Here is a 27,506-nt window from a genome sequence, read left to right on the forward strand (position 1 = left end):
GCACAAGCATGTCCTCTGCCGGCACAAGGAGGTCACCCCTGAGTGTGATGGGAATTTAAAGGAAAAGACCCGCATCGAGGGAGGTGGCCGGAGAAAGGATGTCACAAAGGAGGTGACATCGAGCTGGGCAGGATGTAGGGGCGTGGGAAGAAGGAGAATGGCCACTGGGGATAACAACAGAAAGGGCAGGGTGTGGACAGGGCGTGGCGGGGACCTAGCTAGGTGGGAGGTGGGCCCGGGCCCCACCACGAGGGGACAGACCCAGCTGGGAGTGGTCCTGCTGGGAGAACCAGCAGTATGGGACTTGGGGTGGGGCTGCCCCGGCCCTGGGACCCCCCCTCACCCTTTGTGGGGACGCCGATCCAGTTGAGGTAGCGGGTCAGCTTCTTCGAGATGTAGGTCTTGCCGCGGGCGGGCAGCCCCACCATGACGATCACCGTGGGGGAGTTGGTCAGCTTCGGCCCACAGGCTGGGAGAGAAACAGAGAAGAGTGTCATCCACCACGTGCCAAAGCCCCCAGACGGTCCCACCCCCATGACAAACCCCCGAAGGATTTCACCAAAGTTTTTATTTCATCCGCATCCCAAAGCCCTAGGTATTTTATCATCCAACGGGACCATGGCCCCCTAGGACCAGTAGCACCTCGCTGTCAGGTTAAACTTGCAAAGAAAGTCCCAGCCCCAAATTCCCAACCTGATACCAGGTTCCCAAACCAGCAGGGCCCCTGGTTGCTAACACCACCTGGAAGGTGAAAGGGGCTCGCCCGTGGGTGTAGGAAGGGACTCCTTGCATGGGGGTGGGGGGCGAGAGGCTAGAGAGGGAGGGGTGTGAAATTAATAGGGGAGGGGGAGAGGTTAGCACTAGGGCCTGGAGGCCAAATGCAACATAAGGCCAGAGGCACGGCTGGGACTGGGAGCCAGGGCCCCGAGGGCAAGAGACAGAGAGAGAGACAGCCATCACTTCCAAACCTCTGCACAAGAGGTCTGGGCGGCCTTTAAAAAAAAAGAAAGAAAATTGCTCTGTGAGCAATTTTAAAAAGTAAGAGTTTATCAAATGAAAGTAGATCAGGGATGCAGAACGCTACTCCCTGCCCAGGGGACAGATAAACCCCCCACCCCTGGAAACTCCAGAGATGCTCTTGCCCGCGAGCTCCCTCCTGGCTTCCGCTGCTAAAGGACGGTCCCCTGCAGCTCAGACTCACAGTAAGACAAGACCCTGGGAGGGAGGCTCTTCAGAAAGCAGCTACAAGCAGTCACCCTGGAAACTGAAGGCCCGGCGCTTCCTTGGTCCCCAAGACTCTTGTGGAACTCCTGTATCCTAGTGACAGGAGAGCTCTCCTCCATCACAGTGACAACCCAGCTCTCCTGCATCCTAGTGACAGGCGAGCTCTCACGCATCCTAGTGACAATCCACCTCTCCCACATCCTAGTGACAGGCAAGCTCTCCCGCATCCTAGTGACAATCCACCTCTCCCACATCCTAGTGACAAGTGAGCTCTCCCACATCCTAGTGACAATCCAGCTCTCCCGCATCCTAGTGACAGGTGAGCCCTCCCACATCCTAGTGACAGGTGAGCTCTCCCACATCCTAGTGACAGGTGAGCTCTCCCACATCCTAGTGACAGGTGAGCTCTCCTACATCCTAGTGACAAGCCAGCTCTCCCACATCCTAGTGACAAGCCAGCTCTCCCACATCCTAGTGACAGGTGAGCTCTCCCACATCCTAGTAACAAGCCAGCTCTCCCACATCCTAGTGACAGGTGAGCTCTCCCACATCCTAGTGACAATCCAGCTCTCCCACATCCTAGTGACAGGTGAGCTCTTCCACATCCTAGTGACAGGTGAGCTCTCCCACATCCTAGTGACAGGTGAGCTCTCCCACATCCTAGTGACAATCTAGCTCTCCCACATCCTAATGACAAGTGAGCTCTCCCGCATCCTAGTGACAGGTGAGCTCTCCCACATCCTAGTGACAATCCAGCTCTCCTGCATCCTAGTGACAATCCAGCTTGTGAGCCGCAGCCGCCTGCCAGCTCCAGCCAGGGTGGCACCGCCCACACCCACTGGCCGCCATGGTTGGCGCCGTCCTCACCCCCGGGCACGGGCACACAGCCTGCAGGGAGAGCTCTGAAAGCTGCACCACGGAGCTGGGCAGAGGTCACCTCGCACAGAGGCCCTGATGTGCAGGGAACTTGGGTTGGGGGCTGTGGGGGCAGCAGAGAGCCAGCACCCCACAGACAGGCCACCCCGACTCTGAAGAGGAAGCCTCCTCCTCAGGCCAGACACCCCAGGACGGTCCCAAACTGAGGTCAATGTCCAAACACCTCCGTGCAATTCATTCCAGGATCCACCTCCCCGACCTGGAGCCCGGGGGGGCTGGTGTAGCAGGTGTGTGGACACCCAGGGCCTTTGTCTCCTGGCTAACACTGGGGACCACCGAGACCCTCCCGGCAGGCAGAGATGGGCAGAAAGGCCAGCAGAGGGTCAAAGCCCTCGGCTGGCATCGCCTTCGCCTCCAAGGGCCCTGGGGCAAACAGGTTCCTGGAAAACAGAAGCTTATCGCTGCCCGGGGTGAGCCGGGGGGTGAGGAGCACCCGGGTGGCCCAAATAAAGCACCAAGGGGCCTCTCTATGTCCCCAGGGTGTGCAGAGACAGCCTCCCTCCCATCCAGGGTCACCCTGGCAGCTGCAGTTGACACATCAGAAAAGCCGCAGCGCCTGCTGACAGCTCCTCACTTGTGCTCAGAAACAACCCACCCACGGCCCTTCCCCCAGGCCAGCGGTGCCTCCCCATCCCCCGCCCACCCTACAGCTGGGCATCCGCCTCCTGAGAGCACCCGGGCGCGCGGAGGCGGTGGCACGCGCACAGCTGTGCACGGGCACCGCACGCTTCCGCTGGGACCTCGCCAGGCAGGCAGGGGCCGAAGCTGATTGATTTATCAAAGCGGGGATTAGGTCTGTCCACTCAGCGGAGGGACAAATCTGCTCTGGCAGGAGACGCTTTGGGAGGGGAAAAAACAAACCAGCACAGACACAGCAGAGTAAACAGCCTGGGGCAAGAGTTCAAGCTGAATTCCAAACCCAAATAAACCACCGCCCCCTTCCTCCGCACATCCGAGCCTCTGCCTGCGCTGCAGGGTTTCTGCGTCGTCTGTCCTCCACCCTGCCTGCCAGTCTCCGTCTCGGGCAGATGAGGAAACCACCGATGCTTCTGACCAAATCTCGGAGTCTCATTCCTCTTTCGTCCTCCGCCCCTTTTGCAAACTGACCAGCACAGCTCAAGCTGCTTCTTCTGGGACCCTCGGTCGTGCTCTGGAGACCACGTGGAAGCCGGAAGGGCGGCCGGAGCCCACGCCGGCCCCGGTCCCCATCGCAGCTCAGCCGAGAGGCCGGCACCCCAAGATCCACCTCCTGTTCTCCCTGGATTCACCCTAGATTAAGGTGCTAATAACTCTCTGATAATGCTGCGACACAGGGACAGATGCAGGCACTCGACTGCAGCCAGTGGCCCCGCTCTGATGCCCAGAGCTCGTCTTTGGGAGAGAAACCACTGGAAGGACACGCTTTGCCGTGGGTCCCGCGCCTCCCTCGAGCTCCCTGCTACCCAGAGGCTCTGCGGGATGCTAACCTCAGGGGAAGACGCTACATCATCTCTGTTCTTTTCTACACGTCGGTGAGTCATGCTTCGATGACAAAACTGGAAGGGGCTGTTTGTAACGGCCGTCAGAGAGCTGCAGACCAAGAAGGGCCCAGCTCCGACTGCCTGAGGGAACTGAGGCTGTGCCCGTCTTATGTACAGGAGCCACCTGGGCCCACTCCCGCCAGGCAAGGGCAAAATCGAAGCCGCGCGGAACACCTGCTTTGGCCCTGCAATTCCGCAGGGCCACCGGAAGGAGGTCTCTCTCTGTGAGAACTGGCTTCAGGTGCCTGGCCCCGGGGAAGACTAGGAGGCCCGCACAAGGCGATTCGGGACACAAGGCTGTCTACCCGGCACAAACTCTCTCCTGGCATCACAGACCCCAGCCCTCCCTCAAAGCCACCAACATCTCAGCGAGCCCTGCGGGGCGGGGACAATGCAGGTAACCCACACCTGTTCCAAAAGCGCCTCTGCACTACTCCCCTGTCACCATATACGTGCACCACTTTGCACGCACATCTTAACTAACGTCCACGTAATCGCACCTCTGAGTAATCCCACGCAGAATGAACAGTGCTGGCAACCCTGTGTGGCCTCAGCCAGCAAGGCTGAGGGACTAGGCATTGCAGTGACCCAGTGACAATCTTGGGAGGCAATACAACAGCTCCATGGTGACCAGGAAAGGCCCAGAGCCATGCAAACAGCTCGAAGCCTGGCTTCACCACTTCCCGGGGCAATTCTGGCTTGGTTCATGGTTCCCATATAGGTTTTTTGTTTTTCCTCCCCCCCTGAAATCTCCCCTACGTGATTCTAACTTGCGGCGGGGGCTGCAAATCACTACTGCAAACTGTAGAGGCCACCAAGAATGCCATCAGGGATTTCTCTGGAACCCCCACCTGTCTTGTTTATATTAGAATACTATCAGCGGCTGCAGCCCCTACCCAGATGAAAATCTTCCTGTCAGTATTTGAGTATCTAAACCCGGGGCAAAGACAGACTGGCAGCTTGTCTCATTCCACCCTATTTAAGGGGGAAAAAGAGCTTGGTGCTTTAAGAGGCCATCGTTCTTCTTCCTGCTGTTCACAACAACCGGCACTGATCACTAGCAATGCCCCCCCTTCCCTCCCCTGATGATGACAACTATTTATTCAACGCCTGCCAAGTCCCAGGCACTGTCTTTGGGACTCACCAGTGCCACCCAGGAGGTGGGACAGTAACCTACTTTACAGATGAAGAAACTGAGGTTCCGAGTGGACACACAACCCACTCCACTAAGCAGGGACTCGGACACAGAGGCTCTCGATTTTGAGTGCTGGATGACAAAGGACACAGGACAGCCAGCTCCTGCACGCCAAGAACTCGCTTCCTGCCGATTCTGATGACAAATTCAGTGGGTCTCCCTGAATTATGGGCTGCATTTGAAGGAGGCTGCAGGTTCTGCAAGAAACACGTGCACACGGGCGCCACAACAGGGCACCCCAGTCATGTGCTTGAGAGGCAGAAGTCTGCAACTCGTGCTTCCTGCTGCATTTCCGCTGCCTTGTCTACGAATAATAATGCCCACACACACACACCCCCTCCATGAGACCACCTATAAAGATGGTGACAGGTCTAGGAGGAAGAAAAGAAACCCGGTGTTCCAAATGCCTTTCGAGAAGGGAGGGCAGGGTCTCAGGAGAGCTGCCAAGAAATAGCCTCTTTCCCCGGCTCCAGTAACAGACAAATAAATGTGACTGCTTATTAAACCGAGAAAGACACCGGCACTTGAAACAAGGACCCGTAATCCCAGGCCGCAGTTATTTTTACAAGAAGGAATGTGTCCCCAACGACACCCCGGAGCCCCAATCAGGGGATTCCAAGAGTGGGCGGGTCGAGAGACTTAATCCATCAGCTGCAGCCAGCAGCAGCCCCGCCCCCCTGCTCTGAATGGGTCTGACAGGGACCCGTCTGCAAATCTCCCCTGCGCGTGTGAGACGTGCGGGCTGCCGCAGGATCGGTGTCTGATGCCTAGAGGAAGGACGCCTGGCTGCACACTGGTGTCGCTCAAAATTACGACTCAGCTCATGCCAGCCAATCTCCATGCCATCGGACACTGGGGACACTCTTGCCAGCTGTCCCTCGGGGGACGAGTGTGTGTAGATGTGTACAGTCACGTGTACTCATGTCTATATATATATATATATATATATATATATATAGGATCAACCTGTATTTCTGTGATCAATTGCAGTTTGCAAGTGCTCTGTAGATAATATTTGTTTTATGCAAAAGTGAAAAGTGGGAGGGTGGGTTGTTTCTGCATCTGGCCGTGGACAAACCTCCCCAGGGGGGTTAAAGGGTTGCATTGCACACCATGCACAGGTTGTACACAAAGACGAGCAGTGGGTGGGTTTAGTAATAAGCACCTTAGGAAGGGCCAGGGAACAAGCAGCACACCTGCCAAGCCCCCAGCCCTGGGCTACCTTGCCAAGAAGGGGTTTCCAGAGGGCTTCCCCAGAACCCCGCAGGTTCAGCAGAGTGGACCTGCTGGCGTCCCCGCCCAGGGCGCACCGCGGGGGGGCCTCTGCAGCTGCCTCCCAGGCAGGTCTGGGCGAGGCCGGTGATTCACACCCGGCAAGGATCCAGGGAGCTGTCATGTCCAGTGGGGGCCGTCCTGAGAAACGTGGCAGTGGCAAGTCTTGCCCGCCGCCTGGCGCTCAGGTGCCCTCAGATGACCTGATGCCACGAGGTTTTGCGCGTGGATCCACGGGTATCTCTCAGGCTACAGTCCCGGCCAGGGACCACCCCACCAGGCTACCCCACCAGGTAGCTGGCCCCTGTGCAGCTGATGGGCGCCCAGACCGGACCGTTACCTGGAGAGGCAGCGTTGCCTCCCTGCGCTTTCACCTGGGTGGTGGGGGGCCGTATGGGGAGGGGCACTGCCCGTAAATTCCGAGCACCCAGAGTGTGTGCGCCCTGGGCAGGTGAGACGCCGCCAACCGTGCAGTCACCAACCCACCGACCCTCATCAAAACCGGGGGCAAAGGTGTAGCTCCAGGTGGCTCTCCCGGCGCCCCCAGCACGAGCACCCCGATGTCCCTGGGGGTCTGGGGAATGGGAGTAGGGAGGTCGGAATAGGAAGAAGTTAAAAGAGAGCGCATAGGAATATAAAGGAGAAAGAGGAGAGGGAAAGAGGGAAAAACTTAAATACGCATCTGGAGAGAGGAGACAGGAATGCGGAGGCAGAGAGAGGGGAGATACGCAGGAAGGAGGCAGCACCCTACAGAAGTGGGGAGAGGAGGTGCGAGTGCAGGCGGGGAGGCGGGGACCGGCGCGAACGCAAAGGGGACCCCCGGGCCAAAGTCGGCCGCCGGGGCGGGGGCCCGGGCGGGGCGAGCGGCCCTCCCCGAGCGCGCGGTTTCCGGGCCGGCGGGCAGCGACGGCGGCCGGGTCACAGCGCCCCTGTCGCCCGTCCCGGGAGGCGCAGCCCCCGCCCCCGCCCGACCCGCACCGGCGCCTCCCGCAGCGGGGCGCGGCACAAAGGGTCCCGCACAATGGCCCGGGCCGCGCGGCGCACTCACATCTGGGCAGCGAGGGCCGGTGGTCGACCGGCACCCAGATCTTCTGCACGCGGCTCTGCGTCAGCTCCAGGGGCATCGTCGCGGCGGCGCGGGCGGCCGGGTCCCGGCGTGGGGCGGAGGGCGGCCCGGGAACAAAGGCGCGGAGGGGTGCGAGCGCCGGCGCGGCTCGGGGACACGGGCTGGGGCAGGGGGTCGGCGGGCGCCGGGTGCGCGGGGTGCGCGGGTGCGGGGTGCGGGGCGCGCGCTCGTGCGCGGCGGGCAGCCGGGATGCTCGGGCGCGGTGACAGCCGGCTCCGCCACCGGCTCGCGCCTCCTCTCCAGCTCTGCTGGGCCGCCCGGCGCAGCACCCGGCCTTTTAAGAGTGGCGGCCGGCGGCCAGCGCGCGTCAGCCCGGGGCGGGCCGCATTCCCGGCCCCAGCCCCCTCCACGTGGGGCGGCGGCGCGCGGGCGGCCTGCTGGCGCCGCCTGCGGGCCACGGGCGGAGGCGCAGCCCGGGCCTCCGAGACGCCCCGCGCGGGGGCCACGGGTCCTCGCTCCGCTCCCCGCCCGGGTCGTGCCCTACGGGCGCCGGCGCACCTTCCCCGGGTCGCTCCACTCCCCAACCCGGGCTGTGCCGGCGGCGGGCGGCGGCGCGGCGCCGTCCCGCGTGGTGCGCGGACCCCCAGCCCAAACCCCCGGGACGCTGGTTAAGATGCGCACTACGGTCCGCCCTTCTTCCTGGCGGTGGGGCCCGGGCCCTGCGTTCCCGACCCGCGCTCCCGGGCTAGAGGAGCCCGGGGGTGGGGGGGACCCAGGCCAGAGCCGCTCCTTGACACCTGTGGGCTTCCGCGCGCCACGACCCCCGACCCTCGGGAGGAGGGGGCTTCCCTGGTCCTTCGACCTCACCCGCCCACGTTCCCAAATCCCTTAGACCCCCGGGCTGTGCTGAGCGCTGCTCCGCTCGCCCACTCCTAGGCCGGACTGTGGGCGGCCCGCGGGGCTGGGCACGAGCAGCGTGCGGAAATCGGGGGCGGGGGGTGGACTGAAAAGAGAACGGGACGGGGGGGGCTGGCATCTTGGTTTTCCCACTCCCCGTGGACACCACTCAATAAACCTGTGTCTCTCCCGGTAGACGAGTGAATAAAACCAGACCCCGTTCCGACCTGCGGTTCTTTTCCTGGCTATCAGCCCGGAATAACTACTGGGGGCGGCACCCTGATCCTGCAAACCCCTAAATTCATGCCATTCACCCCGCGCACCCTGCAGCCTCCCTCGCCCCGCTGTGTGTGCGCCCTCGCTCCTGCCGGGTCCCCAACGTTTGCAGCGGCCGCGGCAGTGACCCGCGCGCCGTCAGGGGAGGCCGTGCGGGGAAGGCGTGGGGTGCTCCGGGGACGCGGGGACCTGACACCCGCGGGCTTGCAGCCGGCGAAGCCGCGGCCCGGCCTGGCACAGGCGCACGCTCGGCCCAGGCTGCGCTGCGACCGGAGGCACGAAGGCGGCGCTCGCGGAACCCACAGCTTGGCGAGCCCTGCGCCGAGGCAGCCACACGTCGCTCACGTCCCGCATGCTCCGCAGGGAGGGCGCCCGCGCCCAGGCGGCGGCCACGGCTGCTCCCGCCCCGCCCAGCGCCCCGGCGCCGAGCAGCGCCCACCTGGCCGGGCCCCCGGGGCCGCCCCGCCCCGGCGTTCCCTGCCACAGCCTTGCTGACGGTCCGGTTTCTGCGCTGGAGCAGCTGTTCGGAAACCCGAGGCGTTGCATTCGGACTTGTTTTTCTGCAGCAGGAGCGAATGCCAGAGGCGATACCCTAGCTCGCTCGAGGGAGAGTCCCAGTCCACTCCTGAAATAAGAGTGGGCTGGCCCCAGGCCCCAAGAGGAAAACAGCAGCGCCCGCTGGGGGTCTTGCGGGGTCAGGGCGTGGGGGCTGCGGGCCGTGCGCGCGGAGAGCGGCTGCACCCCTGCAACGCGTGACGCTGCACCCGCGCGCCTGCTGCTTGCCCACCCGAGACCTTGCGCACACCTACAGGCCAGGCAAGGGGACCAGGTGACATTCTTCTGCACCCCCCCTCTCTCACCCCAAGCTTGCAAACTCTCGCAGTTGGTTTCAGCTGGTGGCGGGGCGGGGGTGGGGGCTGCACCAACAGAGCCACGTCTTTCATCTCTTGACCTAAGTACCGCGTGTGGCCACGGCCAGCTCTCGGGGCACCAGGCCGTTGACGTCCCAGAGCTCCAGCTGAGCAGTAGACCGGGCAATTTTCCTGGGACTGGAGCGCAAAGACTGAATTCGTCCCGGGTCTCCTGCACCAACCAGATAGGCCGCAGGTGGAGGGAAGTTAACTCAATTCCCCCTCGGGCTTCTGTGTCTCAGTGCAAACTGGCAGTGAGTAGGGGACAAGGATGAATTCACACTGGATTTTTGTTTTGTTTTAATGGCCAGCTAGAATTCTTGCAGCGTTTACAGCCCCAAGAAAACTCGGGTAGACTCCTCATGGGAGATAAAATTGCTCCATTACAAAATCGCTCATGAACCACCCAACTGCAACTGTATTCCAAGAACGTGAGGTTCAGGGCTGACTGGTGCAGACATGCTCCGAACTTTCCCCTAGTTCTGCTAATGGCCCCATCGTCACCCCAAACCTCAACCTCCAGGTCTTCACCAATTAATGCCCCTGTCCCCAACCTGGATATCACGAATATAGTCCTTCAGAAAACGCTGCCAAGAATGTGAGCATTCGCCCTATACAGCGACGTTCTCACAGCTGGAAGGACTAGGGCAGATGGATGATTTCTCTCGGGTCTGAATGAGGACTGAGATCCTTATTAAAGACAGGAGGAAACATCAAGAGACCCTCTTGTTTTATGGGAAGGAGAAAAGGGAGTGGAGATTAGGGCAGTCGCGGGACCAGTTCATCGGTCAAGGAAGAAAGCCAATTAGGAACAGGGTTTGCCTCTGTGGGGTTTTTCCCTCTACTTGCCACAGACAGCAGGTTCCTTAGGGGTCTCATTGCAGGCCCTCCAACCCCAGGGTGCTGAGTGGAGTCCTGACTTAGGACACGCAGGTTGCCATTCAGACCATCTCACCCAGAACAACCGACGGGTTTGGAAGGAGGGAGCAGAGAAAGACCGCCGCTGTGTACAATGAGACGACAATAGCAGGGAAGCTATTTTAAATGATCCTCTAACATTTATGAAGAACCCATCAAGTGCCTGGTGGGAGCTCACAGGGGTGAATCACTGAGCTCGGTCCAGCCTCAGAGACAGGGCTGTGGGAGTGGTTTTTCCCGGGACTTTATTTCTTCCCACGGCCCTGCACCCCCCCAATGTCATGTAACCTGTACCAGTGTCCCCAGAGCAGGCCCACCTCTGTGCTCCTGGGCCAGCCATAGCCAGGTTTTAACCTCAAACCACACTCGGACCCACCTCCTCCCCGGGGAGAGAGAGAGAGAGGGAGGTGACAAGCTGGTGCAGGCTGCGGGCAGTCAGAAGTCGCTAATTAGACTCCAAGTGTCATTATTTGCTCCTGTGAAAAGTCGCAGGTGTGCAAGACAGAAGTGAGACGCCAAGTAAAACATGGAACCGAGTAAAACCCTCCCATCGCCGTCCACCAAAGACAGGGCAGAGGGGAATATTTTTTTTGCATAAAACACGTACAGCGCATGCATGAATGGAAACAGAAACTGAGGTCCACATGATGGGACATCGGGCGCTCGAAAAGGCAATGCATAACCGTGCACGGAGATGTTTACAGCAGCTTTATTCGTAATTATCAACATATGGAGGCAACCAAGAGGCCCTTGGGTAGGCAAAGGATAAACTGCAGTGCATCCAGACAACAGAATATATATTAATAACTCAGCACTAAAAAGAAATGAGCTATGAAGCCGTGAAAAGACGTGGAAGAAACTTAATGAATAGGACTAAGTGAAAGATGGTGATCAGAAAAAGCTATGTACTGTAGGTGTCCAACTATAGGACATTCTGGAAATAGTAAAAAAAAAAAAAAAAAAAAAATCAGGGGTTGGGGGAGGAGGGAGGGAAGAACAGGCAGAGCAGAGGGTCTTTAGGGCTGTGAGCCTGCTCTACGTGGCACCGTAGTTGCTACATGTCTTTATACACCTGTCCAAAGCCACAGAATGCACACCACCAAGAGTCGCCCTAGAGTGCACTGTGGGGCTCAGGGTCATGTCAGTGTAGGTTCTTCTGTCACCATCTGATTGGGACGTGGACAGCAGGGGAGGCCGTGCACATGGGATGGGGGAGGAGGCAGAGGGGAACTCTCTGTACTTTCCCCACAATTTTGCTGTGAACCTAAAATTACTCTACCAAATAAGGCTTTTAAAAAAAAAATTCATTATGTTCTACAAATACCATATACTTTTTTGCCTCCAATCTAGTGGACTTAAACGTCTCATTTAAGGGGGGACGGGGGGTTAGGAAGGGTCCACTGCGGCCACAGCCTGGCTCTGGCTGGACGACTCGAAGTCCCAGCAAACCCTCCGGCGAGTTTCCCTTTCCTTCTGCCCAGTCCTGTCACTCCACCTCCGGGGGCCCTTTCCTTTTCTAGAGGACACCCCGGGAGCTGAGGCCAGGTTCCCGGAGCTGCCTTCAGGGGCTGCACATCCAGCATCACACGGGTGACAGCTCCGGGAGGACTTCACACTCCCTGTCACCCTCCCCTCCCAGCAGCAGGACAGAGAGTTGTGTTACAAAAGTTTCATGTTATGGCTTCAAAATACTCAGTGCACGTGTTAAAAATCAGGCACACCGTGCCCTAGTTAACGAGTTTTGTACCCACTTCAGTGTCTTGCTTTTTGGTATTTCGGGACAGCCACATAAGCTGTAGCCATTGGAAGAAGCTGGGTGAAAGGTTCATGGGACTCCACGTACTGTTTTGCAACTTCTTGTGAGTCCGTAGTTATTTCAAAATAAAACGTTGTTTTTTAAAAAAAAAAAAAATCACTGATACAGCTGAGCTTGCCCAAGTGCTGGGGAAAATGCAGACTGTGCAGACTCAGGCATGGAAGGAGGAGGGGCCGGGCGGAAAGGCAGTCGGGAGCTCTGTGGCGATTTGCATGTGTTGGTGACACTTGTGGGTCTTGCAAATGACACACGTATACACGAGATCGGAATCTGCACTCATCCTGCACCCGTGAGACAAATGAAGCAAGCTCAGGCTGCAATTTTCACTTGGGAGGGCTTCCGTTTCTTGGGCTTTCGTAGATTTGGGGGGAGAATATCAATGAGTTTGTGAGTCTTTGTCACCAATTTGCATGCTTAGAACGACACAAAGAGGAGACAGTCACACAGAGTGCAGTTGGACCGGGAGCGGTTCATGCTGAGCCTGTCTTCCCCTGAGGTGGTAGGTGGCTCAAAGCAGGTTATCTTAGGAAGGGCGCTGTCCTGCTACCCGAGCCAGCCTGTCCATCTTCCTGTGGTGCCCAGAGGCTATGACATGCTCACAGGCAATAGCTGTGTCTCAGACCCTGAGGGGAGGAAGCTGCAGGTGGAATCTCAGTTATCTCGGGTCCCGCCTGGGAAGAGAAGGAGAGGATGGAGTAGCTGTCATCGTGGCCCCATGCCAAGCCCCTTGCTATTACAAAGAAATAGCTCCTGTGCCCAGGGGCTTGTCATCGCAGATCCCGGGAGAAAATGTCCATGCGTTAGAATAAAACCAGGGACCTAAGAGAGAGGTGTCAGGAGAGGTAAGAACATGCCAAGTGCAAGCTAAGGGCAAGCGCATGTCAGGATGCTGCTTGCACGTAACTGGGAGCAGATCAACCGGGAATTTCACGTCCATCTCACTGTTCTTCGGGGGTTTTTTCCTACTGAGTCCGAGGACATACGGAACCAAAAGCCAAGATCTCTCATTTCTTTCTGCCTGCAGCAAGTATTCGCTGACAGCCGGTTGTACCAGGGGCTAGAAAGCTAAGCAAGATATGGTCCTTGCACAATTAGGAATTTACCTGGGAACTCCATAGTGTCTCCCAACACACACACACACACACACACACACACACACTCATATACGCACACCTGACTTTTTCCATAGAGCTGATAAAACTGAGGCCCAGAAATAGTAAATAAATTGCCTGTAATCACACAGGTGATAAACTGAGGAATAAAAAAACAACATCTTGGCCAGGCGCAGTGGCTCACGCCTGTAATCCTAGCACTCTGGGAGGACGAGGCGGGTGGATCACTCAAGGTCAGGAGTTGGAGACCAGCCTGAGCAAGAGCAACACCCCGTCTCTACTAAAGATAGAAAGAAATTAATTGGCCAACTAAAAATATATACAGAAAAAATGACCCGGGCATGGTGGCGCATGCCTGTAGTCCCAGTTACTCGGGAGGCTGAGGCAGGAGGATCGCTTGAGCCCAGGAGTTTGAAGTTGCTGTGAGCGAGGCTGACGCCACGGCACTCACTCTATCCCGGGCAACAGAGTAAGAGTCTGCCTCAAACAATAATTAATTAAATTAAATTTTAAAAAGCAACATCTCATACATACATAATGAGTGAGATGTGCACCATCTGGGGGATGGTCATGCTGGAAACTCAGACTTGTGGGGGGAGGGGGAGAAAGGGCATTTATTGAAACCTTAAAATCTGTACCCCGTAATATGCTGAAATAAAAAAAAAATCTAAAAAAAAAAAAAGCAACATCTCCAGAAGGTCTGGTATTCTCTCGAGTTTCTCCCAATTAAATCACTTTCCAACTATTAGTACACTGTTCAATCTCCTTCCCAATGACGGTGCTAACCACCAAATGCGGGGGCCCAGTGTTTTAGGTGATGCTCTCTGAGTTACAGGGTATTGATTTATAATGCGCAAGTGAGAATCATCTTAATAAACTGTCACGACATGAATAACTAAAACCTTACAAACGGCCCTAATAATGTCAAGTGCTTCCGAACACAGGACAACAACCAACAGCCTCTGGAAGACTCTCACGCACCTGCGAGCCTCCCAGGACCGCACGACACAGGCAGGTGCCTCCCACTAAGGGTGAGGTCCATTTAACCGAAAATACTAATTAACAGTTTTATAAAATGAAACTGGATTAGCATTTTAAAAGAAAAAAAAAGGGGGGGGAGGCGGCCTGGGGCTTTTCGTGTATTTTTTCAAAGATTTCTAAGATGTCCTAATTTATCGGTCAGGCAAAGAGGAAGAAAAGGAAATACAGTCACGGGTCACTTCACCGTGGGGATGTGTTCTGAGAAACGCATAGTTGGGCGGTTTCGTAACCGTGTGGCACAAACCTAGGTGGCACAGCCTGCTACGGTCCTGGGCTGTATGGTGTCACTCCCGGGGCCACAAAAACCTGCAACCCGTGCGGCATCTTACTGCGACAGTCACGCTAGGCAACCGTCAAACGGTGGTGAGTATCTGTGTGTCTAAACAGATCTCGACTTAGAAAAGGCACAGTAAAAATGTGGCATTAGGCCGGGCGCGGCGGCTCACGCCTGTCATCGTAGCACTCTGGGAGGCCGAGGGGTGGATCGCTCGAGGTCAGGAGTTCAAAACCAGCCTGAGCAAGAGAGAGACCCCGTCTCTACTAAAAATAGAAAGAAAGTAATTGGACAACTAATATGTATATAGAAAAAAAATTAGCCGGGCATGGTGGCGCATGCCTGTAGTCCCAGCTACCCGGGAGGCTGAGGCAGGAGGATTGCTTGAGCCCGGGAGTTTGAGGTTGCTGTGAGCGAGGCTGACGCCACGGCACTCACTCTAGCCTGGGCGACAGAGCGAGACTCTGTCTCAAAAAAAAAAAAAAAAAGGAAGAGGAGGGAAGCAGAAAGCACCCTGCCTGGGCTGTGTCTCCAGCTACTGGCTCTCAACTCCCCTCCTGCCCTCTCTCCCAAATGGAGTTTATCCACCCTTACAAAAGAAAAGGGGAGGGTGAGCCAGAACGCTTTGTTCTGGAAAATTCCTCTCTCCGAGGCTTGAAAACAAGAGGTGGAGCTAGGGTAGAGAAAGAGCAGGATGTCTACCCGGTGGCCTGCTGGAGAAGTGGGGCGGGCCACCTCCCGCAGGAAAATCACCCTCTGCCGTGAGCAGGAACGAGTGGAAAATTCACGGACAAACTCACGTGTCCGGCCGCCTTGGCTCTGCCAGAGCCGCCAGCATAGTAACCCGAGTTCCCCTCCCCTGCCCCACCTCGCCCTGCGGCCTCTAATCACCACCCCCGTCCTGCAGAGGGGAACTTTCTGGAGAGCCCACCTGGACATCCTGCTCTGCCCGGCAGCTGTGACCCCCTGGGAGTACATCACGTGTACGCACCACTCTCTTACCGGTTTGGCTGGTGGCTCAGTCTCCCCACGCTTGGCACTCTGGGTGCACTGCCTACACCCCGCTTCTGAAAAGGGAAGTCAGGCCGGGCGCGGTGGCTCACGCCTGCCATCCCAAGCACTCTGGGAGGCCGAGGCGGGAGGATCGCTCGAGCTCAGGAGTTTGAAACCAGCCTGAGCAAGAGTGAGACCCCCATCTCTAATAGAGACAACTTAATTGGCCAACTAAAAATATATACAGAAAAAATGAGCCGGGCATGGTGGCGTGTGCCTGTAGTCCCAGCGACTCGGGAGGCTGAGGCAGGAGGATCGCTTGAGCCCAGGAGTCTGAGGTTGCTGTGAGCTGGGCTGACAATGCCACGGCACTCACTCTAGCCCAGACAACAGAGTGAGACTCTGTCTCAAAAGAAATAAATTAATTAATTAAATAAAGAGGGAAGTCTGAGGATGAGACACTGGGCTACAGTGGCCCCATGCAGGTATACGCAGTGCCCAGGAGGTGTGGCCGAGGGGCCGCCCATCTGTCTCGGACTCCTCCGTCTTGCTTCTTCCCACGGCGAGCCGTGGAAATATGCCCTAGAACACAAGCGGCTTTGTGTCTTGCCAGACGTCTCAGTGACAATATTCCGTGCACCCACGAACAACGAGAGACTAAAGAAAAACCCAGACGTGTGGGGAGGCCCAGATAAACTGATGGAAGCGCTCTGGCTACAGACCCATTCTCAGGTAGGGGAGACAGGCCCACCGCTAATCCCTGAACCCCCGGCCTGTGTCTCCGGTCCCAGGGTCCCCGGAGGCCCTGACCACACCCTCCCAGATCACGGGTGCCACGGCCCTTCACGAGGCAAAAGTGCATCACTGGGTAAATTGTGCGTAGGTCTGTGCAAGAGGACAAGCTAGGAGGTCACTCAAATGCCCGCGGGTGGCTCCTAGACCAGCTCCCCACGGATCCGGCAATCCCTTCCGGAAGATCCCTCCCGGGCAGCCTGAGCTCGGGCTTCCAGCTCCAGCTGAGTGCTCTGTCTTCAGCCGGGGCTACGGGCTGGCAGGTGTCGCTTTCTCTGAGCCAAGCGGATCCCTCTGGAGTGGCCCCCTTGTTCTCATTCCGTCGCTGGACGCAGAGCAAGCCTGTGCCCCTTCCAACAACAGACGGCTGCCACGGTCATCGAAACAGGCACCCTCCGGGCTAAGGGGCTGCTCCTGGACTCCAGAGCAGCAGGCAGGTGGCTTCCCCACGGCCCCCAGCACAGGGACCCTGCGATCCGCCACAGTGAGCCCACCTCGCGTCCAAAGAGTCGGCTGCAGGGGGAGCTTGATGTCGAGCCCTAAGGTACACGCCGGAACCGGCCTGGGACTGGAGCAGCAGCGCTGGGGAAGCTCGGGAAAATCCGGGCGGAGATGCTCGGCCGCGGCGAGCCACGCCGTCAGTCTCCGAAGCTGGTCCTGCAGGATCGGGAAGGCAGCAGAGAACCGGCGTGGTGGTGCGTGGATGGGGACATGGCCTGGGTGTCAGGGGCCCCAATGCGGTCCGAGCCTGCCCACACCTGTTCCCTTATGTGCTGGTGAGCATCTGGCCGGCCGCTAAGCATCTCTTCTGTGGATGCTGCCCCAGCGGCCCCGCTGGTCGCAACGGCATGCAAACAGAAACACGACAGGAATACCAGGCTGCAGAACTTAGCAGCAGGGACAGCGGTCCACGTCTGAACCACCAGGACCTTCCACAGCGTTGGACACAGAGGAGGTGTGCAAGATGCCTGAGGAATGGATGTCTGCGTTTGCAACAGGCCAGCTAAGCACCATGCAGTCCTGAGTAAGAACAGGTACTGACTCCACCATGGCCGGAAGCCGCCTCTATGACCCTCCAGGAAGGGTCCGTGAACCCCGCCCTCCATGGGGCTCCGGGGTGGACAGACAGCCCCTCGCTGCAAAGTGCTCTGCAAACGCGGCAGGCCCGTCTACAACGAAAGGGCCTTCTGAGGACTGAATTGGATGTCAACTCGCTCTTGGAAAAACTGAACGATTCAACCTACCCATAGATGGGCATTTCTTCTAACTGTCCAGGCCCCTGGGGGGTGACTCAGATGTTTGAATAGATTCCCTCTGACCTTGGCTGGCCTGTGATTTGGTCTCCACCCCTCGGCTTCCTCAGCAGATCAGTGACATCACACACACATGCACACACACACACATGCGCGCACACATACACATGCACACGCACACATGCACACATGCATAGACATGCACAGAGACATACATGCACACACAGACACACATGCACACAGACACGTGTGCAAACATGCACAGACATGCATGCACACAACATACATGTAGACATGTGTGCATCCGCACGCACATATGCACACATATATGCATGCACGCACACATGCACAGACGTGTGCACACACACACTCTCGGCTGAAGGGAAGAGTCAACCTCAGACAACCGAGGCTCCCAACCCCGGACTGGGGAGAACAGAAACTGGAACCAGATCACGTTCTGCGGAGGCCAGGAGGGGACAGGCTCCGTGTCGCAAGTCCAGCTGGTCCCCACGGTGCTGACGCCCGCGGTGGAGCAACGCTGGGGTGGCAAACACTGGCCCCTTCCTGCCCTGTTCCCCTCATGCTTCTTCCTTCTCCCAGCAGAAAACATTCTAAAAATAGAGCCGAGCCAAGCCAAAAGAGAAAGAAAAAAAAAAACATGCTGGCTTTGGACGGCGATGCCGGCTGCGTGCTGAGAAACCTGCCCCAGCTGTCTCGGCGCGTGTGTTCCGATCGGAGGATGGGACGGTCCGTGACCGCCGGCGGCGAGACCCCAGCATGTTCGGTTCTATGACTCCTTCTGGGGAGGACGCCAACAAGCACATAATACCCCCCCAGAGAGGGGTGATCAGGCTGCGCATCCACGCAGAGGCCACCCCCGTGGGCGACAGGTAAAGAGCTGGGCCGAGATGACGAACGAGACGCCCAGAGCAGTGACAGCCACCTGCTAACCCCGGGGAGCTGTCTGGCATCCTGTCTCTCCAGGAACAGAAACCGCAGGCTGGCTCGGACGTACAAGGAGACCCCGTCCTCGTACAGTGGACAAGAGGCGCCAGAGAGACAGCAGATGTCTGCCCCATCACAGTTCCCGGGCCCGCCCGCCAAGAACGTTCCAGAAGGGTTCTCACAGCAGCTGCAAATCCAACTAGCTGGGCCTCCGACTGGCCCCGCACACGGAAGACCCTACGATTCTGTAGGACCTGAACCCTGTCCCGGCTCTGCCTCCCAGCAACTCTGTGACTTTGCACAAGACACTCGCCTGCACTTCAAGTTGAGGCTGATCTCTCTCTTCTGTTTTGAAGTCTTTTGAGTCCAGAACTGCTGTGGGAAGAACCTGGGCACAAATCTGCTGACCCAGCCTGTAGCCATGCATTTGACCCACATGCGTGATCCGGGAGCAGGGGCCGTGGACTGGGTGAGACATTCATTCTTTTGTCTCGCTCTGCTGCCCAGGCTGGAGCAGAGGGGCGCCCTCACAGCTCCCTGCAGCCTCGAACTCCTGGGCTCAGGCGATCCTCCCTCCTTGGCCTCCCAAAGTGCTGGGATTACAGGTGTCTTTATACAGTGATTACTTATGGGCATACATGAAATACTAAATAAGATTAAATAGATTTCCTGCTGGGAAGTGGCCAGAGACCAAAAGCTACCACAGGAAAAATGTACAAAGATACATTTGTTAAAAAAATGCATTTATTGATTAAAACATTGGAAATTGAAACAGACGTGTTTCTAGCTGGGGTGTGAACCCCCCCATCACACTTGGCGAATCCCTGCCGCAGGGACTGCTCAAGGGAGACCCCATCTCCAAAATAAATAAATAACACAAAGACAGGAATCACAAGAAACACAGATGTTGCAATACAGGGTAATGAGAAGATGAAGAGGACATGTCAAAAAAGACAGAAGAGCCTGCTTTAAGGGGTTCCCACTGGCCAAATATGGTACAATTTGAGCAAGAAAATAAAGATATTAATGGCTTATAACCCAGGGAAACATCAGAGCCCATGGATCCATCCAAATGTAGATCAAATGAATGAATGAATGAATGAATGAGTGCAGGAGATGGGAAAGCTTTTCCTAAGAGCACAATGCCAACAGATAGATGTAGAAGGAGTGATATAATCTGTACGTATTCTGTAAGAAGTAATCTGTAAGATCACTGGGTAATCACCATAGGAATGATTATTTCACACAAGAATCATCAAGTGGTGAACCTCTGATGAGAAACAAGATATCTGCAGAGTTGGCCGGGCGCGGTGGCTCACGCCTATCATCCCAGCACTCTGGGAGGCCGAGGCAGGAGGATCACTCAAGGTCAGGAGTTCGAGACCAGCCTGAGCAAAAGTAAGACCCCCCCCCCCCGTCTCTACTAAAAATAGAAAGAAATTAATTGGCCAACTAAAAACATATATAGAAAAAATTAGCCGGGCATGGTGGTGCATGCCTGTAGTCCCAGCTACTCGGGAGACTGAGGCAGGAGGATTGCTGGAGCCCAGGAGTCTGAGGTTGCTGTGAGCTAGGCTGACACCACTGCACTCTAGCCCAGGCAACAGAGTGAGACTCTGTCTCAAAATAAATAAATAATTTTTTTAAGTGATGAAGGTGGCAAATGTTGTGTTAGGTATTCTTACAATTTTTAAAAAATTTAATTATTTTTAAAACATCAGTGCCAATAAATAATTAATAATCAATCAGTGCCTATACTCTTTTTTTTTTTTTTTTTTTGAGACAGAGTCTCACTTTGTTGCCTAGGCTAGAGTGAGTGCCGTGGCGTCAGCCTAGCTCACAGCAACCTCAGACTCCTGGGCTCAAGCGATCCTTCTGTCTCAGCCTCCCGAGTAGCTGGGACTACAGGCATGCACCACCATGCCCGGCTAATTTTTTATATATATATATCAGTTGGCCAATTAATTTCTTTCTATTTATAGTAGAGACGGGGTCTCGCTCTTGCTCAGGCTGGTTTTGAACTCCTGACCTCGAGCAATCCGCCCGCCTCAGCCTCCCAGAGAGCTAGGATTACAGGCGTGAGCCACCGCGCCCGGCTAGTGCCTATACTCTTGAAAGGCACCCAGGCCATGGAAGGCAGGAAAGAGTGAGGACTACTCTATATACAGGGAACTGATCCTCCCACAACCTGTGAGCCTGGATTAAACCCCAGGTCAGTCAAAACGTTTGTTCTTTCTTTTGCTATCAACAGTTAACACTAGTGGGAACATTGCTGAGACTTAAATAAGGTCTGCATATTAGATACTAGAACAAGATCCATGTTAATCTCCTGACTTTGTGATCATTAGACAGTCCTTGTTTTGAGGACATACACTCTGAAGTATTCGGGGGCAAAGAGGCATCCTGTCTGTGTCTAACTCTCAAAAGTTCAGAAAAAATTTTTCTATTTCTCTCTGCCTCTACACAAAGACACACACCTATGTCCACATATAAATATATTCTCTATATATATATATATAGATAGATAGATAGATGGCACACAGGTGTATGGGCAGGTGGGCGGATGGATGCGTAGGCGGATGAAGAGATAGCTAGCCAGGCAGGGAGCCAGCGAGGGAAAGAGGGAAGAGAGAAAGAGGATGATGAGGAAACTAATAGCGCAAAACTTTACCGCTTGCAGAATCGGGGTGAAGGTGCAACGGGCACGCTTTGCGCCATTTTTTTGCAACTTTCCTGCAAGTCTGAAACTATTTCAAAACGAAGAGTTAAACCTCAAACATGTTAAAGTTCGCGCGGAGCACACGACGGCACTGAGTCTGCACGCTCACCTCAAAAGGACCTCCTTCAGATGTGGGAGTTGCATGCGTGCAACTTCTGATCAAAATATTTATGAATCTAGGCCGGGCGCGGTGGCTCACGTCTGTAATCCTAGCTCTTGGGAGGCCGAGGCGGGCGGATTGCTCAAGGTCAGGAGTTCAAAACCAGCCTGAGCAAGAGCGAGACCCCGTCTCTACTATAAATAGAAAGAAATTAATTGGCCAACTAATATATATAGAAAAAATTAGCCAGGCATGGTGGCGCATGCCTGTAGTCTCAGCTACTCGGGAGGCTGAGGCAGGAAGATCGCTTGAGCCCAGGAGTTTGAGGTTGCTGTGAGCTAGGCTGACGCCACGGCACTCACTCTAGCCTGGACAACAAAGCGAGACTCTGTCTCAAAAAAAAAAAAAATATTTATGAATCTTGAGTGAACGACGAAATCAAGACGTCGCTGATATGTCAAAAACCCAGTGCTTCAAGATGAGGACAAACACATCTGATTTGGCTGTCCAGGTGCAGGCAACACAAGGCCTGCCACAGGTGAGACTGGTGCAATGGGTAGAGAAGCAGCCCAGAGCAGCTGCCTGGAACTTCCCCCCCTCACCACTCACCGTGGATCACACAGCACACTGTGCACTATGCAGTGCACGCTGTACTAGTTAAACACTGAGATGCCACTGGCAGTAGAGAAAGCAAGACAGGACAAAAGGGCGCTGCCTTTTCACTTTTGAGGCAACTTTCCGGAAGCCCATGGAAGACTTCCACATTCATCTCACTCGCCAGATTTAGTCACCGTGGCGCCACACCTAGCTGCAGAGGGGCGTAGCAAATGCCCAGGGATCTGCTACTACTACGGGGAGGAACGCTAGCAGTCTGCCACCGTAGCTGTTTCCTGTAACACGCTTTTCAACAAACACCTTCTAAAGATGGTCTTTTGTTATAAAAAAAAAAAAAAAAAAAAAAAGAGTGAGAAAAGACACGCTCAAGTTGCTCTGAGCAGTACGGCCAAAAAGAGATGCGCTTCAGACAGAACCAACCAACGGTATTTATACATTCACGCTCCCACCCACACACACATACCGTGCCGTTCTTGAAATCATCCGTCAAAAAGTCACATGTCCCTGCAATACCTCGAGGAAGCCAAATAGCATCTGATAATTGCACACTACAGACAGGTGAAGACGTATGTCTCTCTACGCCGAGACGCTGTCCCCTGCGCGGGCTGCAGCCGCCCCGTGCTGCTTCTGGGCTGATTGAACCTCGATTTAGCAGGTGGAGGGGGGGAGGTAAGGTGGAGACCCCCGATTTCGGAGGAAGTTGTTTTCCATCCCACCCACAGGGATGAGTCGTGGCCAGACTCACCCACTCCCCCTCGCTGGGCACTTGCCAGCCCGGGATGTGGCCGTGGGCTCAGTTCTGTTCGGCGAAGCCACCGTTGGTCTTGCATCCTGGTACAGCCAAAAATATTCCCTGACTGATGACTATGCCATGGATGTATAGATGAAAATTCCAGTAGGAGCTTTAGAATATATAAACCATATAATCCAAAACAAGATAGTTTTACTTCAAATCGGACACGACCCAAAACACCACCACCACCACCGAACAGAACACCTGTGTGTCCTGGCCTCAAAGCATTCCTGAAGCCAGAGGGTCGCCCGCAGCTCTCCTGGAGCCCCCGGGAAAACCGGGCAGGGCTCCCGTCTTCCCGATGGGCAAGACTTTCCATGGCTGGGGGGAGACGGTTTGGAGTTCTTAAAAACTGGGAGAAAGGAGGAGCACTGATCTAGCGCAAGCCGGCGAGGGGCTGAGCCCCACCGAGTGGCCTGTCTGGGCCTCCGGGTGGAGCGTGGGCGCAGCAGCCCGGGTGGGACGCGGCTGAGACCCGAGCGGAGCTGGCTGGACACTCGGCCTCCCTCTGCCGCCACCTCCTGCCCCCTTGGTGGCCTGTTTTTATGTCCTGCGCCCTCCACTCTTGTCAAACTTGTTGTCAGAAAAGGGTCTGCCCACCCCCACTCACACACTCACGTTAGGGTTAGAGTGTCGCCCTGGTGGCACTTTGGGAGTGGAGTGGGGGAGGTGAGCTATCTGCAGAGAGGCCCAGCCCCAGGGGCCTTGCCAATGGATCGCTGAGGGCGCTGCGGTTCCTTTGGTCACCCTGCCCGGGCAAGGGAGGGATCAGAGGAGAGAACTAGAGTCCTTGCGGGCTGAGAGGGACGTGTCTCAAGGTCACGGGAAACCCTCTGTCCGTGCTCTGGCCACCTGAGTGCTGCCTCCCCCGGCATCCAAGTGGGAAGCAAGAACGTGGCCTCCTGGCCACTTAAATCAGGCTCTGGTTCCGATAGGCTGGGCTCCAGGCTACTTTGCCGAGTAATCTGGGAGGAGAAAAGGAACGAATGAAACCGACCACTAGACCCTACCGTGGTCAAGGCCAACGGTCTCCAACACCAGACTCACCCAACGTGTAAAACCGCCTCCCAGACCAGGAAATCAGAATGGCAGGGACGGGGCTCAGGCTGTGCATGTTGCTTTTTTTTTATTTTTGAGACAGAGTCTCACTCTGTTGCCCGGGCTAGAGTGAGTGCTATGGCATCAGCCTAGCTCACAGCAACCTCAAACTCCTGGGCTCAAGCGATCCTCCTGCCTCAGCCTCCCGAGTAGCTGGGACTACAGGCATGCGCCACCATGCCCGGCTAATGTTTATGTTTTCTATTTATTTTTAGTTGGCCAATTAATTTCTTTCTATTTTTAGCAGAGACGGGGTGGGGTCTCGCTCTTGCTCAGGCTAATTTCAAACTCCTGACCTTGAGCGATCCGCCCACCTCGGCCTCCCAGAGTGCTAGGATGACAGGCGTGAGCCACTGCGCCCGGCCAGGCTGTGCATGTTCTAAAAGCTGCTCCAGCGATGCTCATGTCCGTTTCCCCAAAGCCTACCGGGCGCTGCCAGCCACGCTCCGAGCCTCCTCTGGGCCCGCCCGCGCTGTGGGACCGCAAGGATTCCACGCCTCGGGGAGAAACGAGGGACAGACGCACGGAAGCGGCTAGTGAAGGAAACCGCAGTGGGGCGTGGGGATGTTCTGCAGGGAATCTGCAAGTTAAAACAGGGTCTGGAGTGAGCCCAGCCTGAAGCTGGCGCACCTGCCGCGGAGCCCCCTTCCTTCCCACGAGGCTCTGGCAAGTGATTCAGCGGCTTTGGGAGGTTTTTGTGTTTGTTTTGTTTTTGAGAATGAAGAACCGACTTGACCTTCTAAAAGAAGGCTGGATACATTCTTAGGATTTTAAGCTACTAGGTGGTTTCCAGAGAAAATTCCCCTGGGCAGCCAGACCCCCTGGAAGTCCCCCCAGGGGCACAGCAGATGTGGCACAGAGGGCTCCACCTCCTAGGGATGGGGCTGGGGGGGGCAGTGTGTGTGCATGTGTGTGTGCATGTGTGTGCATGTGTGTATGCATGTGTGTGTTCATGTGTGTGCATGGGTGGGTGGGTGTGCATGTGTGTTCGTGTGTGCATGTGAGTCTGTGTGTGTATGCATGTGTGAGTGTGTGCATGTATGTGCATGTGTGGGTGTGTGCGTGTATGGGTAGGTGTGCATGTGTGTGCATGTGCGTGTGTGCATGAGTGTATGCATGTCTGTGCGTGTGTGTGCAGGCGTGTGTGCATGTGTGTGGTGTGTGTGCATGTGTGTGTGTGCGTGTGCGTGGTGACGTCTGTGCACTGTGCTCTGGAAGTCCAGGCCCTGCTGGGCTTGGCCGTGGCCACTTTCTGAACCGGAGGCAACGGGTGGGTCCGTGGCGACTGACAGCCACTCGGCTGCCCCTGCTGTGAGGCAGGAGGGGCCCCTGGGAGCCGGGAAGGGCCTGCACCGTCTGGCCAAGCTCAGCCCTCTGCCCTCCCAGCCCTGGCCGGGCCCCGGGCGCTGGACTGGACCGCAAACTTGAACCTGACCCGCACTTGGGTGCTGTCCAGCTGAGACAGCGAGGCACAGGCGGCCCCACCTCCCTCCTCCACTGGGCCCCGGCCCCACAACCCCGGCTCAGCCTGGTGTGGCAGAAGCCTGGAGGGGGGACACCTGCATCGCCCAGCCAACGCCCTGTCTCTAGCCACCAGCCCGATGCCCTGGCTACGCCAGTCGCTTTGCACGTTCAAGCAAAACCCAGAGCACCGGGGTGGAGACCTGGCCCTGGAGACCCTGGGGAAGAAAGGGGTCCGCCTGCGACTTGGGGAGCTCCTGCTTCTCCCAGCCACACGGCCCGAGGACTGAAGGCTGCCCAGGCACCGGGAACCCTCCCCTCCCGGTCCTCTCGCTGGCCGGCCTTAGCTGCCAGCAATTTGGTCACGGTCACAGGCGACTCCGGTTCTGCTCTTCCCATCGCCCCCACTGCCACCCTCCCAGCAAGCACACATGACACAAATGTCATCGTTTTAACCATGCTTAAGTGCACACTCAGTGGCATTAAGTACATTCACAGTGGGTTTTGGGAGGGGGGTTTCTTTGGAGTTTTTTTGAGACAGAGTCTCACTCTGTCACCCGGGCTAGAGTGCTGTGGCGTCAGCCTAGCTCACAGCAACCTCAAACTCCTGGGCTCAAGCGATCCTCCTGCCTCAGCCTCCCGAGTAGCTGGGACTACAGGCATGCGCCACCATGCCCGGCTAATATACATACATATATATATATATATATATATATATATGGTTTTTTTTTAGTTGGCCAATTAATTTCTTTTTATTTTTAGTAGATACGGGGTCTCGCTCTTGCTCAGGCTGATCTGGAACTCCTGAGCTCGAGCGATCCTCCCACCTCGGCCTCCCAGAGTGCTGGGATTACAGGCGTGGGCCATGGCGCCCGGCCACACTCCCACTGGTGTGCAACCACCACCACCCTCCGTCTCCAGAACGGGTCATCTTCCCCAGCTGAAACTCTGTCCCCGTGAAACAAACTCTCCTGATCCCCCACCCCAGCCCCTGGCAACCCCCTTTCTACTTTCTGTCCCCTGGGCTGGACTGCAGGGACCTCACCGGAGTGCAATCACACAGTGTGTGTCCTTTGATGTCTGGCCTATTTCACCGAGCACAACGCCCTCAAGGTCCATCCGCCTTGCGGCAGGTGTCGGAATTTACGTCCTTCGCTGTAAGGCTGGGCGATACCCCGTGGTGCGGGCAGACCTCGTTTGCTCGCCCATTCGCCCCTCCGCGGACACGTGGGCTGGCTGCCTCCGCCGCGTGGCCGCTGTGAATGCCGCTGCTGTGACCGCGAGTGTGCAGATACCTCTTCCGGCCTCTGTCTTCGCTTCCCGGCTCTTGTCTTTTAAGGAACTCCAGCATCAGCCTCTGCCTCGCGATCAGGGTAGTCTTAGTTTTAGGGACACATTCCGCACTTCTGTCGGTTCTCCAGAGAAGCAACCCCCCAGAGGAGAACATCTTAGTTAAGATCAAAAACATCTCAGTTAAGAGCAAAGCAAGCAGAATGCGAAATCGTGCACACCGCGTGGGTGGTCAGCGCATACGCTGGAAACAAACGAGAAGGAAACCGAAATGGTAACCCTGGCCACTTCCGTTATGGAATGGCAGGTGATTTGTTTCTTCATATTTTTCCTCTCCTACCTCCCGTGAGTGAGCCTGTACTGCTGCTACTGTTAGAAAAAAAATGTTGCTTTTTCCCCCCTGGTCAGTCTGATTGCTTTAGGCCTGTCTGTGGGACGTGGGGTTCGTGTTGAGTTGCTAGCAATCTCATTCATTCACTCATCCACGCATCCATCCATTCATGGAAAAGCATGCTAATGACGGAGACTTTTAGAGCTGATTACTCTGGATGGTTGAGTCCGTACTATCACGGAGATCGACCTCAGTCTCTAAGAGATGCTCCTGAGCTCGAGCTAGTCACATGCTAGGGGGTCACTCAGGTGGCCCGGGGGTCATCTCACCGTTTATCACCCTGGAAAGAACACTGGGCTTAACCACCACACCCTCCGCAGCCCGAGGGCTGGTGTGCTGTGCCTGCTGTGATGCAGGTCTTGTGACCCAGGCATCGGGGCACCCCGGCGAGAGGGTCCCTGCCCACCTCGGCCCCCTTGCCTGCTGCACTCCTGGGCCTCCACGCCTGTCCTTTGGCTACCCCCACGGACGGCAACATCCCATGGCCAAGGAAAAGCCCTGCTGCTCCTTCCCGGGGTGCTTGCCGGGGGAACCGCCCGAGCGAGGTACTTCCCAGCCTCCCCCCACGCCCCATTCCTTCTCTTGTACATGTGGGTCT

At 56.4% G+C, this 27,506-nt stretch overlaps 1 protein-coding gene and 1 long non-coding RNA gene across 6 annotated transcripts in view; both read right to left on the reverse strand.

The window, feature by feature from the left end:
* The window catches only part of PFKFB3 (6-phosphofructo-2-kinase/fructose-2,6-biphosphatase 3), a 72,925-nt gene that overhangs the window by 19,227 nt on the left and 26,192 nt on the right, over positions 1 to 27,506 (reverse strand). For 3 of the 5 annotated variants that reach the window (XM_012741239.3, XM_012741240.3, XM_012741238.3), the window contains exons 1-2: positions 7,196 to 7,413; positions 344 to 469 (exon numbers count right to left, since the gene is read on the reverse strand). In XM_012741239.3, coding sequence (XP_012596693.1) covers positions 344 to 469; positions 7,196 to 7,271 — 202 coding nt within the window. In that variant the 5' untranslated portion in view covers positions 7,272 to 7,413. Of the gene's footprint in view, positions 1 to 343; positions 470 to 7,195; positions 7,415 to 27,506 lie in introns of those variants that run through there. The other 2 variants (XM_075997661.1, XM_012741241.3) reach the window with 2 other exon arrangements.
* On the reverse strand, positions 10,910 to 25,850 carry LOC142864367 (uncharacterized). The gene is made up of 2 exons (XR_012914921.1): positions 24,193 to 25,850; positions 10,910 to 12,702 (listed from the first exon to the last, which is right to left on the reverse strand). It is a non-coding gene; the product is annotated as an uncharacterized LOC142864367 (long non-coding RNA).

The sequence above is a fragment of the Microcebus murinus genome, chromosome 25 (assembly GCF_040939455.1).
Source record: "Microcebus murinus isolate Inina chromosome 25, M.murinus_Inina_mat1.0, whole genome shotgun sequence".
Classification (NCBI taxonomy): domain Eukaryota; kingdom Metazoa; phylum Chordata; class Mammalia; order Primates; family Cheirogaleidae; genus Microcebus; species Microcebus murinus.